The 17,034-nt window shown below is 41.0% G+C and overlaps 1 protein-coding gene across 2 annotated transcripts in view; it reads right to left on the bottom strand.

Moving 5' to 3' along the window:
* Positions 1–311: 311 nt before the first annotated feature.
* The window catches only part of cdkal1 (CDK5 regulatory subunit associated protein 1-like 1), a 350,180-nt gene continuing 333,457 nt past the window's right edge, over positions 312–17,034 (bottom strand). For both annotated transcript variants that reach the window (XM_036588203.1, XM_036588209.1), the window contains exons 14-15: positions 13,399–13,563; positions 312–866 (exon numbers count right to left, since the gene is read on the bottom strand). In XM_036588203.1, the coding sequence (XP_036444096.1) occupies positions 705–866; positions 13,399–13,563 (327 nt within the window). In that variant the 3' untranslated portion in view covers positions 312–704. The remainder of the gene's footprint in view (positions 867–13,398; positions 13,564–17,034) is intronic.

Here is a 17,034-nt window from a genome sequence, read left to right as displayed (position 1 = left end):
TCTCTACACAAGCAAGCGTGGGTACTGTACAATAATGTTCAAAAATCTTTTGACAACCTTAAATTAACACTTGCACACCATTACTTCATAAATCCAATAAATTAGTTCTTGCTAAACTATAAGCACATGGCAGCATACACTGTGGTGCAGGAAGAACTGCACTACTTTACACCTGTGTTATTCACAGAGTGGACATTTTATAGCAAAAACACATGCTGTGGCTTCAGGGGGGAGACAGAATCAACAAGTCAATCTCCCACTGCTGAAAGCCCTGTGAGAAGAACATTCCAGAAACACTACCAAGGAGACAGTTAGGAGTGTGTGGAGTCTCATTTAATAGGGTAGATTTATGTTACGGACAAAGATCAGGGGGAAAAAAAACAGGTTGCTTTGTGCCCGCCTGCCAACAATGAGACAGACCGAAAAATTGAAATAAAAAACCAGCTAAACCAACTAAAACCCTATTTTACGAGTTATATCTAAAACATAATGTGCACCTTTAACAGAAAAACACTGATTATCTTATAAACCTCTCTCTCAAAATGTATTAAACACCTTTCACTGTAAAAGCATGAATTTAAAATAAATAGCACATTCCATAGTGTCCTCAGTCATTCAGATAAACTCCAATGCTCAGAAACTAGCGTGCCTCGGTTTGACTTTAACTCCACAGTTGGTAGCTCCTTCCAATTTAAAATTCTTTGTTAGTGAAGTTTCTCAAAAACAAAGAACACTACAATAGCCAGCAGAGCAAGACCCACTGAAAGTAGCTTGAGTCCTTCACCATCCAGTCTCCATGACGGACCAATCAGCGCTGTGGAAGCCAAGGGGGCATGGAAGCCATTCTGACATGACTCTTTCAATTTCTGTGAAAAGAAGAAACATAAAAAGCAGATTCATTTAAGTCACAGCGTTCCCTTGAGTTTTTGAACATAAGAGATATTACAAGGCCTTTCTCCCTTTTAAGTTTTTTATTTGACCCTCGCAGCTAGCTCTGAATGGCACACACAACATAAATGATTGGTTAGAATGACAGTCAAGGCACAGGACAAACATGCAGTTGAATACTCAGCTATGGTTTGAACTTTCCATTTATGGTGCATTACAACATTTACAAAAGCTATTCAACACTGTAGATGATTTTAGTCACATGATCTAATAGTAAAGGGAAATGTCAATACTGACACACTATTATCAAGAGAAGCTCGAAATTCAGGTTTATTCAAGCTCTGTCTCGACCTTGCTTCCTCTCTTGAAAGACAAATAATAAGAGTTTGGATTTCAGTGAGTAAAACTGCCATATACCTTCATCCAAATCATCCTGCCCAACACTAAACAACACATACACGTCACTTTCCTCATCTCCAACTCATCCAACAGATCTGTCCGACTGTCCAGAGCTAGAGAGTGCAGTAGAGATTAGGTATGATCCATCATCATCTTACTGACAGAAATGATCCAGGGCATTTACAGTGTGAAACAGCCAGAGATTGAGTGCTAGCTTCTGTGGCCAGAACTCACTGGGTAAAATGGCTGCAATTGGGACTCCAGTCTCCTGTAATGTGTTAGCCCATTAAAGTCTCATTTATAAAGGACAGTGTAATAGAGAGATGTCTCCCAGCAGGACGGCCATGACAGCCGACCCAATAATAAGTTCATTTATGGAGTGCGTTGTGGGGGGGGTGTTCTTGCTATTAAAGATGGAGGATCAATCTGAATAACCATTTTATGAGTTCAATATTTCAGGTCCACTATAGCAGTAATTGTAATTTGCAGCAGGTGGTGGTAAAGATACGCATCACGAGATTGCTCTTCTGATATCAGCAGTTTATCTGCATTTGCATTAGCGTTCTGCGTCTTGAAGAAATTGGGGAGTCAGCAGTACCATCCTACCGTCCAGGGAAAATGGAGAAAATGGAGAAAAAGCTAGGTGTTCATAAGCCATCACCTTGAGAGGCCTGCAGTCGTTAAATCCAATTACAAGCGGATAGCATGGATCAGTTTAACCAACCTTTACACATCTAAATGGTGCTCTTACACAGCCCGAAGATACATTATCTAAGAGGCGAGCAGGGTACACTAGAGCCAGCCAGGCCTCCATTATCTAACTCCATCTCTGATGGACTCCCAAGATCTGTCTTGTTCTACTCTCGAGAGCATCTCTTTCGTCTCATTTCTTTCCTTGACTCCTCTCCTCCCTTCTCTCTCACCCGTAGCTGTTCTTTCTTCACTGATGTCTTTCATGGCCCTCTATCTCGGCAGGCCCACGAGGGGCTGGTGGAATTGATATGGCTGAGAAGGTTGCTAGCTCTCTGAGTGAGCTGGGTAAGCTTGCCCCCTCCCAGTCTGCAGAGCAGGAGGAGGCTGTCTGTATGGAGGAACACTTGTCTTGATCAGTTATATCAAAGGGGAGCACTCTGCTACTGGTTCTGCAGGTCTCAAAAGCAGGAGGGATAAAGGGCACTGCTGACACAGCTATGCCAGCAGGATCGGATTTGGAAGGGGAAGTGCCAGAAGAGTCACTTCTGGACAAACAGAGGGATCAAAATGCAAAGAATAAAGTTTTCTGAAGTCGAGGTGAGATCATGGCAATTAAGCAAATAACAATTCACTCTTAATACAAAAGAAAAGACTAAATCATTATTAGTCTGAACAAAAAAACACAAACACGAGAAGGGAAGTAAGTAAATCAAACAGCTGAAGGTCAGGACTCAGACAGTCTCTTCTCTCAACATATTTATGGGAGATCTCTCTACATATTCAGGAGGATTGGAATATCTCTCTCTTGAAGCCTTTAAGGTGAGGAGAGACCAATTCTATGTGGGTACACTACCTTACAGATATTATACTCTTGTTGGTAATTCCAGGACAGAGCTCATTCAAAACTAAAGACTGGCTCTCATTATGCCTGAGTAAAATTACATATCAAGTCACAGCTAAAAACCTCACATCCTGCTTAGAGACATTAGCTGGGTTTCTATTCAAAAGTTTTGCAAATTTTAAGTAAATGCGAATTAACCAGTGTTTCCATCAATTACAGTTTTGTGCAAATTTCTGAAGCTGATGTAACACACCTGTGCATGGAATATATGGAAGGAAAGATATGAACCTTTATTAGCTCTTAGTAGAACGTTTTGACAGCCTTCTGTCAGCTCTACATAGTTGTAGCCTGTTTTAATGAGGGCTGAAGGCGCTGTCCCACTTTGCTGTTTGAACTACTGGAAATGTCACAGCAGCAAACAGTTCTGATAGGACATAGTGACAAACATGTGACTTTAGTTCCCAGTACGTCATCACTTACTCAAATAATCCACCCAAATAACCCATCCATTTCCAGCACTTCTCTGTTATTGACAATTTAACTTTTCCACCTTCTCCAAGTGTAGAAACTTTTGATAATCTTTCGTCTTTTTTATTTCTGCTTTTTCCTTCCAGTTTTTATGCACGTTTTCAAAATTCGCTAAAAAGCAGTGGATGGAAAACCCACAACTGTCAAAGTTGAAGGCACCTTCATATTATACCATAGCTGTTACTGAGCCCTCTGTCACAGACACTAACATTGAGTCGATTAGCCTGTACCTGCCACTGAAGCCTCTGCTTTTGTTGTGTCCTAGTCCTTCAAGTAGTGGTTTATAGTGGTTCACAGTGGTTCACCACCCTTTCCTTTCCAAATCCCATACTCTGCTTATGCTCTGCTCATCTCAAAGCTGCATGAATTGCCTCTGTGCCACACAGTAGCACTGAAACTCACATCTTCCAGTGCAAGCAAGCTCTGTAAAGCGTTTCCAACCACAGCACTGACATGAAAAGGTTCAAAGGCAAATGACTGCCCACACAACTCAGGTTCCATCAGAAATAGGTTCAGGGATATCAAGCTGTTCAGCACAGTCAGACACCAGGATCTACATATTTTTATTACACTTAATGTACTTACTTCTGTTACAAAAAAAGCTGACTATTTTCCTGTGAGCCCCTTTCAATGCCATGAAGAGCTTAGTGATGTGTCCTTATTTCTGCCTAAAAGTGCAGACTTCCAGGCGTTTCAAGCGAGGGAGCACCAGAGCCCACATTCCGACTTCAATGATACTATAATAGAGCAGTGGGGGGTTGGCAGAGAGGAATAATGTAATCTCAGCACTGCTCCGCTCCTAAGAATGCATGAAGCCAATGTGAGGCTGGACATAACTAATGTAGAGTGCTTCAGAGGCGCTGCCTGTTCAATGAGGGAACACCAGGGAGCCGGGTGGAGTGTATTAAAACTTCTGAAGAAGCCAAGAGCTTCTCTCTACTATACCACTTCGCCTGCATGAAGATTCAGTGGAGTTATTTGCTACTTGTTTCCTCTTGCAAGCTATGAACACCTTATTCTTTATATTTAGAGAGGAAAGCACTCACAATCTGCTGATGCTACATTCAAAATCATCAAGATGCATGTGCATACATGGATGCTGCCCTCCAAATCTGAACATCTACTCACTTTTGATGAAAATTTTCAGGGAAGAGGAAAGAGACAGAGAAGCAAATTAGGGTTATGTGTTAAAGAATTTTGCTGGTAGGTGATTGGACCCTCTTCCACCAATGATTAAGACAACACTGGAGAACACTCAGCTGCAGCCGATGGATGACAGAGATTAAGAAAAAGTCATTTGTTTTTGATAATCACCCTTCATTTTCTCCAAATTGTAAACAATTCCCAATACAGTGGCTTTTCTTGGTCTATTTCACTTGAGCATTTGGTGATGCTGCAATGGAAGCTGAGTAAAAATAGTGTGTTTTAGTTGTGCTCTTTTAACAAACGTCATAATTGCACAGACTGACAAGAATTACTGCTTTTTTGATTCATGTGTTGTATGCAGCCAATTTAATTCTACAATGAAACTACAATCTTCATGACAGCTGAGACTTGATTCAACTCGTCTTTGGCCTGCTGCATAATCTTGACCATCTTGGATGATGAAGCACAACATGGAAACCCTTATACATAAACGTAGCCTTCAATCACATTTTTTTAAATTACATGCTGATCATAGAAGACTGAAGCTCGGCTCTACCTGGCTACTTAGACCGGCCAGTGCTTCACATATTGATGAGGTGAAAGTGAAGTTGGGATCCTTCATTGTCTATGTGAATTCCAGGCCACAGACAGGACTCCTCTTCCACAAAGGGTTTTACATGGTGTGCGCTTCAACTGAAGTGACCAACAACCTGAGGGATAACTACCAAAATGTTCTACTCTTCATGCAGTGCATGCTTCTCAAGAGGTGCCTAGGTCTAATCTTTTCTCAGCATTCACAGGTGAATAGCATCTCTGTGGCTGTAAATCATAGGTGCTGGTATGCTCAGTAAATAGAGGAGACTTGTGTCTCCCTGTATCTGTGAGCTGAGGTCAAAAAGCCAGGCCAATGCATGCCATCAGTCACACTGTTTCTGTAGGCTCTCTCTATAGCCTTCTGATGGATGTCGGCAGGAGTGACCACCAGCATGTAACTCTGTCCAGACACTTCATTGATCCATGTCTGCCTCACACTCAGACAGTGGCTCAACACCCTCTCTTTCTCTTTCCAGCGCACACACGCAAATCAAATGCTGTCAATACCCAGCAGTCTTCCAGCCACATACTCAGACTGCAGCATGAGAAGGGTGGCTGGAGGTGAAGAGAGATCAAGGACGTGACCACTGAGTTTCCAAGGCGCCATCCGGACCCCATCACTCTCCGACTCAGCCAAGGTGATAATCCAAACACAGACATAAACAAGCACATACCCGCACAAGCACGCACTCTGAATTCAGTCTGGCTTATCTTTGGAAAGACAGTAATTCATGTGTCTTATAATGGAAGTAATCATGGAAATAGAAACATGTTCCACCTCAACACTCTAAATCTTTAGCTGTGTTCAGATGGAGATTTGTTTTCCGACTCTATAATCTTTAGGACTGACTGTTCACATGGTTATTTGCATGCAATGAGATTGGATCTACAGTACTGTGCAAAAATCAGAGACCTCTCTTCATTTATTTAATTTCCAGAAAAAACGGCCATTAAGTCCAAGTTATTCAAGACGTATTTCTGGACAGATTAGATTTCAGATAATCTACTTGCCTTTGAAAGGGCACAGAAAATGTTTCCAACAGTTCAAAAATATTAAAATATGCTTAGAAAATGGGACTCCTGACAACAGAGCAAAACCACTGGTAGGCCACCAAAACTGCCTCCACTAGATAAACAGTACTTGAAGTTTTCAGCTTTGAGAGAGAGGAGGAAATCAAGCTCCACTCTTGCTTCAGATCCAAAAAAACCCACAGGTGTTTCTGTCCATCCTTCCACTGTGAGAAGACAACTTAACACTATGAGTCTGAAAGAATGTGTAGCTGTCAAGAAGCCCTTACTGAGAAAAAGAAGTTGTTGCTGGTGTTCTCAAAACAATGGACTGACCATTCTAGAGTCTAGACATCAACATCCCTGAAAGGGTTTGGAATTACTTTAACTGCGAGAAGCAAAATGCAGTGCAATAAGACTGAACCTTGGAGGTGTGGAAAAATATCCTTCTAGATTCTTCTGAAAAACTAAAAGCAAATCTCACAAAAAGAATATAAGCTGTAGGGTGGACACTAAATAGTAAAAATGTTATATTACATTTAGTTGTTGAGTGTTTTGTTTTTATTAATAAAAAATAATAACTTAATGGCCATTTTGACTGGTAATTAAATAAATGTTGGGTGGTCTCTGACTTGCACAGTATGTGTTCAGGCAGTGTGTTCATTTTGTGGCATATCTACACTGATGATCACAACACTGTAGACATGGAAACGCTGCCTAGTAACAAGTTTTCCGTTACCATGTGTGTGGTAGGGTAAAAGGTTATAAAGTAAATCTGGGCTGCCAGTGTTGTTGCAGCCTCCTTAAGTGTCAAGTGGCTACAGAGAAGCTGGGGTTTGTTGCTGAGCCAGGTTTCTGATTATATGAAAAGCAAATTGTTTCATATGTGCTCTGCATGACCAGTGTTTCTGATCTGTAACCATGAAGAGGGGCATCTATTCCTTTACTGAAGGCCTCCAGTGTGTTAATGCGGTTCATGTGCTTTGTTCTCTCGATGGAAATCTGAAGACTCCAGATCTTAAGAAACACTATACAGTTATGCATCCAACATACATCATTTCTGTCAATGAGTAGTTGCACTGAACAATCTCTCCCGACAACTCATCCCATAAATGCGTGCAACATTAGCGAACAAAATAACACACACTACACAATATGAGACTGAGGGACACCCTCAAGCCCTGTGCTCTTCAGGCTGTTGTCAGGACACATGCATGTATTATGTAGCCACCACAGTAGGAGCCACTGAAAGTGACCCAGGACAAAGAACGCACTCTGGTGGGACTGGGTGGGACTGGGTGCCTGACTGGTGCTGTTGAGCTGATATTCAAACAAACCACACTGAGTCTGCGGCAAAGACTCGGGAAAGCTCTCAGTTTAGTGCAAAAAACAAATGACTGTGTGAGAAATTACATCATGTTATAAATCATCTAAATCATCACATATTAAAAAAATGTGACGTTGTAATAAATTTAAACCATCTTTCATTAAGCTTGACAACATCATGAATCACTTTATGAATCTGGTATGAATTTGGGTCCATCATTCATCCTGTCTCCATCTTTATACATTGTAAAGATTGTGCTGTATCATGTCAAACTCTTTAATACGTAACAGCTATATTGTATAAGGTATTAAGTATATACAATTGGTGGTGATTTTTACTGGGTTATTGAATATTTCTTTGGGTATCACAACATAAGGCACACGTTACCTAAACAGGTTTAAGGCCATGACAACTGGGTTAAAATTACATTCTCAGCTAAATCGTTTAGCATGCAGGAGCATGAAATGAAGTCCGTTTATATTTGCCGTTATTTCTACGTCTCATGATATGAGCATAATTTCTTGAACGCCTTCGAAAAAATTATGCATATGAGGCATGAACATACTGTTGCATATAAATAGAACATCTAAATGAAGGCTATCTAGAACTGAATTCCTAATGAACAATAAAACAGTGGGTAAACAGTAAAGCAAAATTACATAACCAAAAACGTTTCAAAGAAATAACCTCATTTTTGTTTTTCTCAAGAAATGAAGGAATTACGCAACCTCAAAGCAACAAACTGTAAGAATTGCATCGGCCTTTCTGTGGAGCCCAATTGTTGTTCTAGTGTTGTTCTGGGAAGGCTGTGAGATCGTATAGATGTAAAGGCGGGAGAAGGGGAATGCATATTGCCTGAAGCTGGCTGTATTGGCCTGGTGACTGGAACTTGCAGCGAGCACCCCTGTGGAGTGAACTCCAAATGGCTGCTTTTCTCAAAGGAAGTCTGGGCCACAGGGCTATGCGCTGATGCAAAGGCCCAGAAACCCCAAAACAGTGGTAGAGCTTGTATAGTACAGCACACATTCACACACATGGGCATGGTTTTGGCGTAATTAAGCGCTTCATCATTTTTAATCCCCTATTCCAGGTGTTTGGCGAGACTAGGAGTGAATTATTAAGGCATTAGCAGCGGGATGGAGGAAAGCAGGTCCACGGTGGCGAGAGACCCTCCGTCAGACACTTTTTAATGGCACGTCTATTTTTCAGCGCCGCGTGCAGCGGGCTTTTCATGACACACGCGTGCTGCTGTGTTTTGGCACCGCATGCTCAGATATACACAGACAAACAGGGGAGGGTGGCGTGTGGGTGAGCTGGGTCACCCAGAGAAAAAACTGAAGAATGCAGAGGCCAGCAGAGACAGACAGAGGGACCATGTTTTTCCAACCCCTCTCTCTCTATCTCTGAATAGAGATAATGATTAATGCTCAGACTGCAGCATATGCATTCATGATTCCAAGTCCACTCACCAATAGTCACCCTGGCCACATGCCCTAATGAGATACTGGGTCATGTACAATATGAAAACACTGTGTTTTCTATAAGGAGAAGTGAGTGGGAAGGCAGTTTTTAGTTTGAGAGTTGAAATGCAAGATGGAGAAATAAAGGGATGCTCAAAAGAAACACAGTTTGTTAAATTATATGTTTTGTTGATTTTCTAAGTGAAAGGAAGTTAACACATCCTCTACAGTTAGCTCACTTAAATATAGCATTTTTCTGCAACATTTATTGAACAATTCCTATTTATTTACTAGTTATTTTATAACTTTTCCACAGGCCACATTTTGTGTTTTATTTTTTCCTATTTGCTAAGCAAATAAACAGTAACTGTGCATAAAATGCACAGAAGCGTGTTCTCTTTAGAGGATGTGTCAACTTACTTTCACTTCAAACCAACACGTCATTTGATCAGGGGTATTTAAGCTTGTCCAAGATGCACGAGTGACTGAAATACACCGTTACAGAGCACAAGTATTTTTTATAAAGCACTAAATATCTTGTGCATCCATATGCACAAAACATTTAGTGCCACATAAAAAAAATCTTAAAAAAGGTGCATGTAAATGTACAAATCTGTATAAAGGTGCAGAAACGTAGATGCATGTTTTTTTATTTTCCATTACATTTATCATATTTACATAATATTTATTTAATTATTATGATGAGTTTTTGATGACCACACTGGCTCAAAGCCTGCAACTGTCCATAGAGTTCTAAAAGAATGTTTCTTTCACTGATTAAGGACGGAATGCTTTAAAGGATGAATATGAAATTGTTGAAATATGCCAACCCCAAATCCTCAGCTATATAGAAATCTTTAGGGAGTTCCAATTAGTCCTTGCTGACCCGTCAATTAACACGCAATTAACACTTCTAATAAAGCATGAACAGAAACAAATAAATTAATAAATAAACAAAAGCTATACTCTATGGAAAATAAATGACGGTGCCCGAGATGCCCTTGTATAAATAGCAGAGGCGGAGTGAGAAGTGTCAGAAATGCAGCATTTCAGTGTTGTTCCCACACACACGCTGCTCCATCCATCTCCTCTATCATACCATGGTTTGTTTAGACACTTGACAAACACGGCTCCCATTCCCCTGTTTACAGCGCAAACTCACTTTAGCCAACCTCCAACACCCGCACTCAGAGACGAGTTACTAATTGACCCGAGGCAAGAAATTCAAGGTCATGCTGCTCCGAATCGATATGGTGATTGGCTCAGGATCTAGAAAGCAAAGGCTGGGAGAAGAACGAGAGGTGCTGTTAGCATCTAAATTAGTTTTAGCACTTGCAAATAGACAACGCTAGAAAAAAGTTCATGTGTAGAAATACTAGTGTTGGATCTTTTTGATGATGTTCATGTATACACGTTTTACAGTCATCATTTGTGATGTGTTGGTCCAGATTTTGAGCCTGTAACTGAGCCAAAAGCAGTGCAAATGTATCTTTGATCTGTTCAGTGGATTTCAAATGGATTTTAACAATTTTAGTATGGCTAGAGCTCGTCTGTGGACAGCTAAGAGCAGCTCTGTAGTCAGAAATGGACCACTGATGAAGCGCTAGTGGATAGTTAATGCAAAGTGTGCATCAACAGATGGGCTGCAGTCTCTGGCTCCATAAACCAGCAAGCTAAGTGTTATTTCAGGCTAGATTTGTTACAGGATTGGAGCGGTTTCATAGTGTTTTCCCCTCCGATATCTGATCCAGCATTTTCTGCTGATATCAACCTAATGCCTAGTAGAATAGCGTAAGCATATTTCACATATACTCACCGCCAACTTTATTACAAAGTAGAGATCCACAGATCCAAACTCAGGTATTGGGCTGATATCAGCAGAAAATGCTGGATCGGATATTGTAGAGAAAAAAAAAAAAATGAAACTGATTTAATCCTGTAAGAAAGTAAAGGATCAGCACTGGCAGATACTCCAGGTTTCAGTACCAATATCACAAAAGAGAAAGCGGTCTTGCGCTATCTCTGTTAGAAACCCTACACTTGTAGGTCCACCTTGCTGGTGTACAGTTAAAGACTGTAGGCCATCTGTTGATGCAGAACTTGAGTCAAACATCCTCTAGACTAGAGGTCACTAATAGACGGACTGCGGTCTGAGTCCGGACCCAGACGCTGTACTATGCGGACCTGGACCTATAACCGATAAACTCTGGAGAATTATTTAATTTCGATGGGGTGGTCCTATTTTAATCGGCGTCACTTTTCTAGATTTTACGGTACCGCTTTAGCATCCCGGGAGACTCACAGACCAATCGCATGCATTGTAAATAGCACACGTGACATCGTAATAGTGCATTACGATGAGCACTGAGACTCGAGTGAGTGATGCACAGGGCAGGGAAACAGCAGTCAGAGAAGAAAGTCAGTCAGAGGGAAGTTACTTCACATGGTGTGCTCTAAAAAGAGAAAAGCGACAATAAATGTTGTTGAAATATTACTGAATTGCACTTTATTTGATTTGACATTCAGTTGTTGACTGTATAAGATGCTGATATAACTACTAGGCTACTTCAGTATACAGTATATGGCACCGAATCATGATGCAAGTTAGACATTATGATGTTCCAGACCTTTGCTTGAGGAAATTTTCTCTAATTGGACCTTAGTGAATTTTAATTAAATACCCCTGCTCTAGACCTTTATTGATCGTCAGTTTCTGGACCAAATTTTTGGATCAGTGACACTGATATGTTTGAAAATGCCGCTGTACCTGATTTACTCATACCAGCACCACACACTCTACCATATCACTACCATGTCAGTGTCACTGCTGTGCTTAGAATGGTCCACCACCCAAGTGGTGAGTGGACATTCAAGGTAGAGCTTTCTACTAAAGTGGAAAGTGAATGTACAACTGTGTTAACGTGGTTTACAAGCTTATAATCATAACCAAAAATTTATGTCAAAGTGATTACACTCTACATATTACAACCATTTGCGATCAGAGAGCAACCGTTGAGGCTTCTTTTCTGCAATCTGCAATCCTTATTTAAGCCTTTCCAGCGACAGTACTGTGGCAGAACAAGCATAGGTCACAGAGTTCAGACTCTGAGAAGTGACTCCACAGCGCCAGAGGACATCCACACACCTGGACACGCAGCCCCTCCCACCTCCGCTTCCCCTTAAACAAATCCACACTCCAATAAATCACATGAAAAACCTTCTCCCTATCTGCCAGCCTCTCCCTCTCTTTTATGTCTTGACATGTAAATGTGTGCACTACAGAGGCAGGTGACTCTTTTTAGAGTGACGCAAGCTTATTCCATTTTGAAGATTTCCTAAGAAATATGAAAAAGCAAAATTACTGAGGCTACTGAAGCTGCTACCGGGCCGTCATTAGAAATGGATGGAAACAGGAACTGTCTACAAAGCTTTATGAGCCAGCAATGATTTAGCAAAGCTATACTTATGACAATTTCGTGTCTTTGCAGCAAAGAGTGACCATGCAGTAAAACAATAACAAGTAAACAATAAGTGTAAGACACATTTACAAGTCATTAGCAGCTTTTTTAAAACCACTTACTTCAAAGTGATCAATCGATGGCTTAAAAAGACAAAATTAGATTTTTTTTAAGACATCATTCATACAAATGCCACAAAATGAGGCTAAACTCATGGCGAGGTGCATCCTGCCTGTGAATGAGCTAGAAGGGAGGCTGGCTGTCCTCCATGAGTAATTTGGGAATTACATGGCTGGCTTAACTGTCACTTTTTGTCATTCCTATGGTAATCTGTGGCTGCTACATTATTTTTTATTTTTTCACACAGACACATCTGTGCTGAGGAGACAGCAGTGAGGACACCGAAATGTGATACACATTTTAATTTCACACTCCATCAGCTTTTATGGCTGGTTCTGGCATGGAGAAGAAAAAGGGAAGGAGAGAGAGGGAAGGAGAGAGAGAGAAGGAGAGAGAGAGCAATAGAGAAAGAGAGAGAGAGACATTATCTTGAGCATGCTGTTAGTTCTGCTGGAGATACTCCATCATACATCCATGGTCAACACAGGTTAGCAGCTCTGAATGCAGCATCAGTTAGGGAAAAGTGAACCGGTGTCTGAGCCAAGCAATAGAGGAGTGGTCGCTTGACCTCTAGGGGTCAATGATAATTCGGTTTCCTCCATGCAGGTCAAAGAAAGAAGGGAGAGGAGGAGACGGGATGTGGAGGAGATTTATAGAGAGACGACCTAATGGAGCAGAATGGACACCTAAACCAAGACCAGTCTGCACAAGAGCTGCTTCACTAGTTAAGCTCCTCCAACACACAGCAGTGACATAGCAAGACCAGAGGAGACAATTAGTATAGCTTCATTCTCCTGGGAACACTTTCTGACTCACTCTCACACACACAGGCATATACTTGTAAACTCAACACTTTACTGAAGGGCAGCTACATGATACCTGCCTACTGACACAAACCTACACAGCTTCTGAATGCTCAGAGTAGATGATACTGACCTGAGGAATGCCGGACACTTCTCCTTTCAGCAGTGGCTGGGAGATGGAGGGTGTGATGACTCTGGCATCCTCCACTGGACGTCCACGCATGAAATGCTTCCCAGCCTCATAGATGTCCACCTCAATCATCTTCCCTTTGAACTTAGCATTTTTGGGAACCAGGACCTGTGCAGAAAGAACATGGATGATTGGAACAACCAAACAGAAGAAAAAAAGAGGTAGGCAGAGAGGTCCAAGCACACAAACCCAACAAACAGTACTGTACTATAGGAAGATAAGTTAAAATCCCAACAATGGCAGGAGTCCATGAGAGCATATTTAGTCCTGTTTAAGTGAATGATGCACATTAAATGTTGAAAGGTTGAAAATAATAAATAAATAATTTTAAATAAATGTTGCACTACTGTTTTGCTAGTGAACTTTGTCTGGAATATTAGGTCGAGAAACTCTGAGCCTAAGCAACACTTATAAAAAAAATAAATAAATAAATACATAATGTATATATATATTAATATGTAATATGTATACATATCAAGCCATTCTTTCCTCGAAAGAATGAAAAACACTCACAAACCATTCATAACTCAGTTGAGTCTTCAACTGTTTTGTGCCTTTAGCTGAAGTATGACATCTTTAACACATCCTGTGAGTATGAGAGCTCCAGCGAAACTTAAACACCATCGATCTCCACATGCCCAGAGTTATATGAGAGGGCCCAGATCAATAGTGTTCAATAACAACAGGGCTGGTATCTTCAACCCCACATTACGAGCCCCTACATCTCTCTTTAGCACTGTGTTCTTACAGACACTATGTCTATGCTCACAACCTTAAAAATACCCATAAACCTAACACTTCTCTCTCCTAACCATTAAAAACAAGCAGTAAACATAAACATATGCTTACAACAGCAATAGTCACTCCAGAAAAGCCATACTAAGTATCTAATTTACAGTTTAAGGGATGTATAGCTTGTTTACAGGGCTAAAAAGAACAGTTATTTGGTTAACTGCTAAATGATCAACATGCAAGCTTCTTGTTTTAATGGACACTGTATTTGGTAACAGACTCTTCCACCACCAGTGGCCTTATGACAACATGAGGAGGATTACTGACTCTCTGCTATAACGCCAAAGAAAGACAGATTGCAATGGACTCACAGGGAAAACTGAGTTAAATAGCCTGTGTGGGTTGGATCTATAGGGCTTTGCGTTCAAAATTGCTCTTGTTACCAATACAACTAAGCCCAGGATAACTTCAGGAGAAGGGGAGCCCACCTTTCATTCTCTTGACATTAAAGGCAAAGCAGAGCGTTACCATTCATCAGCTCCAACATAGCTCTACTACTGCCAATTAATCACTACACAGTGTTTTCTGTTATCCACATCTCAATTTGAATTTTATGAGCAGACACTGCAGACCTCCATTAAAGGTCACCCAAGTTCATGAAGAAAAAACATGAACTGTACCTGTGTTGCTGTTTTCTTTGTAAAACATCTTGTAAATTGAAGGAACTGCTGCACTCTTTTTGAACCCCATCCTTGCCTTTTGTTAGCTCACACATTTCCCATGTGACAGTTCCTGAACTGGAGCATCTTTAGCTGGGTGTGGCTATGAGCAACAAGTGACTGAAAGTGAGGGCAGTCTTTGTGCAGACCTGTGAAGATGTGAACTGCCCATACGTTTACTTCTTTTTTGGTAAACACATACTCACTTTTAAAACATAAAAGTGCCAAAAGAATATTCTTTAGAGTGATGCCACAGAAGAACCATTTTGATTCCCTTCTATCTTGAAGATATCTGATGAAATCATTTGGATGATAGGCGAAGTGTCCTTAAGATCAGACAGCTGACCTTGAAGTATCACATTTGTTGCTCTCATTGTTAGGTTCTTTAAAGAACTATTTTGTAAATGAGATGTGTGAGTGTAAAGAACCTTTTTAAAGTTTAAAAAACCTCCACATAATGCAAAGATTCTATACCAAATAAAAGGCTGTTTCCTAGAACTGTACATACAAGTCAAGTACGGCTGAGGAGCCTTTATTTTTAAGAGCATATGAAACACATTGGTGTGCATCGCATGAATAATTCTAAACGATCACACAGCCTTGGCAGGTGACCAATACCTCAGGCTTGAGCAGTGGTGGCAGCAACATCAGGCTGGATTCAGCGATCCCTTAATGGATCATGTTGGGACAAACTGCCATTGAAAAAAACATCTTCATCTCCCTTCATGGTCAGTCACATCCCAAGGACTCTGGAGACCAGAACTACTTTGAATGGCAGGATCAAGGATCAAGGTTGAGAAGAAGGAAGAAAAGGGATGGGGGGACGGAGCAAAAAAGCAAACGCGACAGCTTGCATCCGAGATTAGAGTGCCTGTGCTCTCTTCTATTGATGGCTCTAGAGATGGGCTTTTGTTGGCTCCCATAATAGAACGATCAATGGCGGGTGGCTGGCTGGACGCATGACCCCAACAACCCTTGCAGAGCCAAAGCCCACTGCGCTCAGTCATGACACTTGGCTGAGCAGTGTTCCCTTCATCCAACCACCCATAAGGAGAGGTAGATCATGAGAGAGATTCTTGAATGAATGCCACCTGTTTGCAACAAAAATAGGCTACATTATACAGCAGAACCTGTCGAAATAGTTTGGGAAGCCAGCTGAACTAGTTTTAATTTTACATTAGAATTTTAGCTTTAATTTTAGACACACTTTAACTAGACACACTGGCGTGTTCAGTTAAGGACAGCACACTTTGTGTTACTTTTAACAAGGGATGCAACAAATATTCAATAAAACTGGATTCATTAAATAATTAAAATATTCAAAAATGAAAAAAACAATTTGAATGACTGGAATTTTACCCATGTGCACTTCAGTGCATCAGTTTTTAAAAGTCTGACGAAAAAGTCTGCTACTGCGTACAGCCATCAGCAGTATGCGGTAGCAGTGCATCTAAAGAGAACAAAATAATGCCTGCAGGTCACGCAAAACCAGCAATTTATGGTTAGCCTTATTTTCATGTCAGTAAAACGGTACTTTCCTGTCAAAGCCATGCCTATATCTAGGCAGTAGACAGAGGCAGGCTCTAATTTGAGGTAATAATGTTGGTTTTAATCACCCACTGCAAATGCTTTTTCTACTGCTCCCGACTGCAAATGCAGGGATCATTCTCCCGTACTACAAATGCATTACTTGCACTTTGTTCATAGAAAACTTGAAAGCCCACACTCAGACAGAGCAAAAGAACCCACACGTTTGTTTCATTCAGTCTGCGCCAGCATGTTCCCATCGCTCTGTCCACAGAGTAATCGTCAAAATTAACACCAGCACACATGCAGCACAGACAAAGGCATTGACACGCAGATTAGATTTTGATCTGAAAAGATTGAAAACTACTAAAGACGAATGCCTCTAAAGCCTAAATATTGCACGCCAATGCATTCCACACCAAAGCAGTGAGAGCAGATGTAGAGAGAAAACTCAATCTGCCAGAAAAAAGTTGAGAGGGATCGAGAAAGGGAGAAAGTTTATAGCCTGGAGGTCAAACAGCAAAAACGCATTCCTGGTCCCCTCTTTTTAAACAGCATGACTTCAAACATGGTTTGATGACTGCTAACACAGGTAAATTGA

The sequence above is a fragment of the Colossoma macropomum genome, unplaced genomic scaffold (genome assembly GCF_904425465.1).
Source record: "Colossoma macropomum unplaced genomic scaffold, Colossoma_macropomum, whole genome shotgun sequence".
NCBI lineage: Eukaryota > Metazoa > Chordata > Actinopteri > Characiformes > Serrasalmidae > Colossoma > Colossoma macropomum.
The sequence above is the reverse complement of the archived record's forward strand: the minus strand, read 5'-3'. Positions and strand labels throughout refer to the sequence as shown.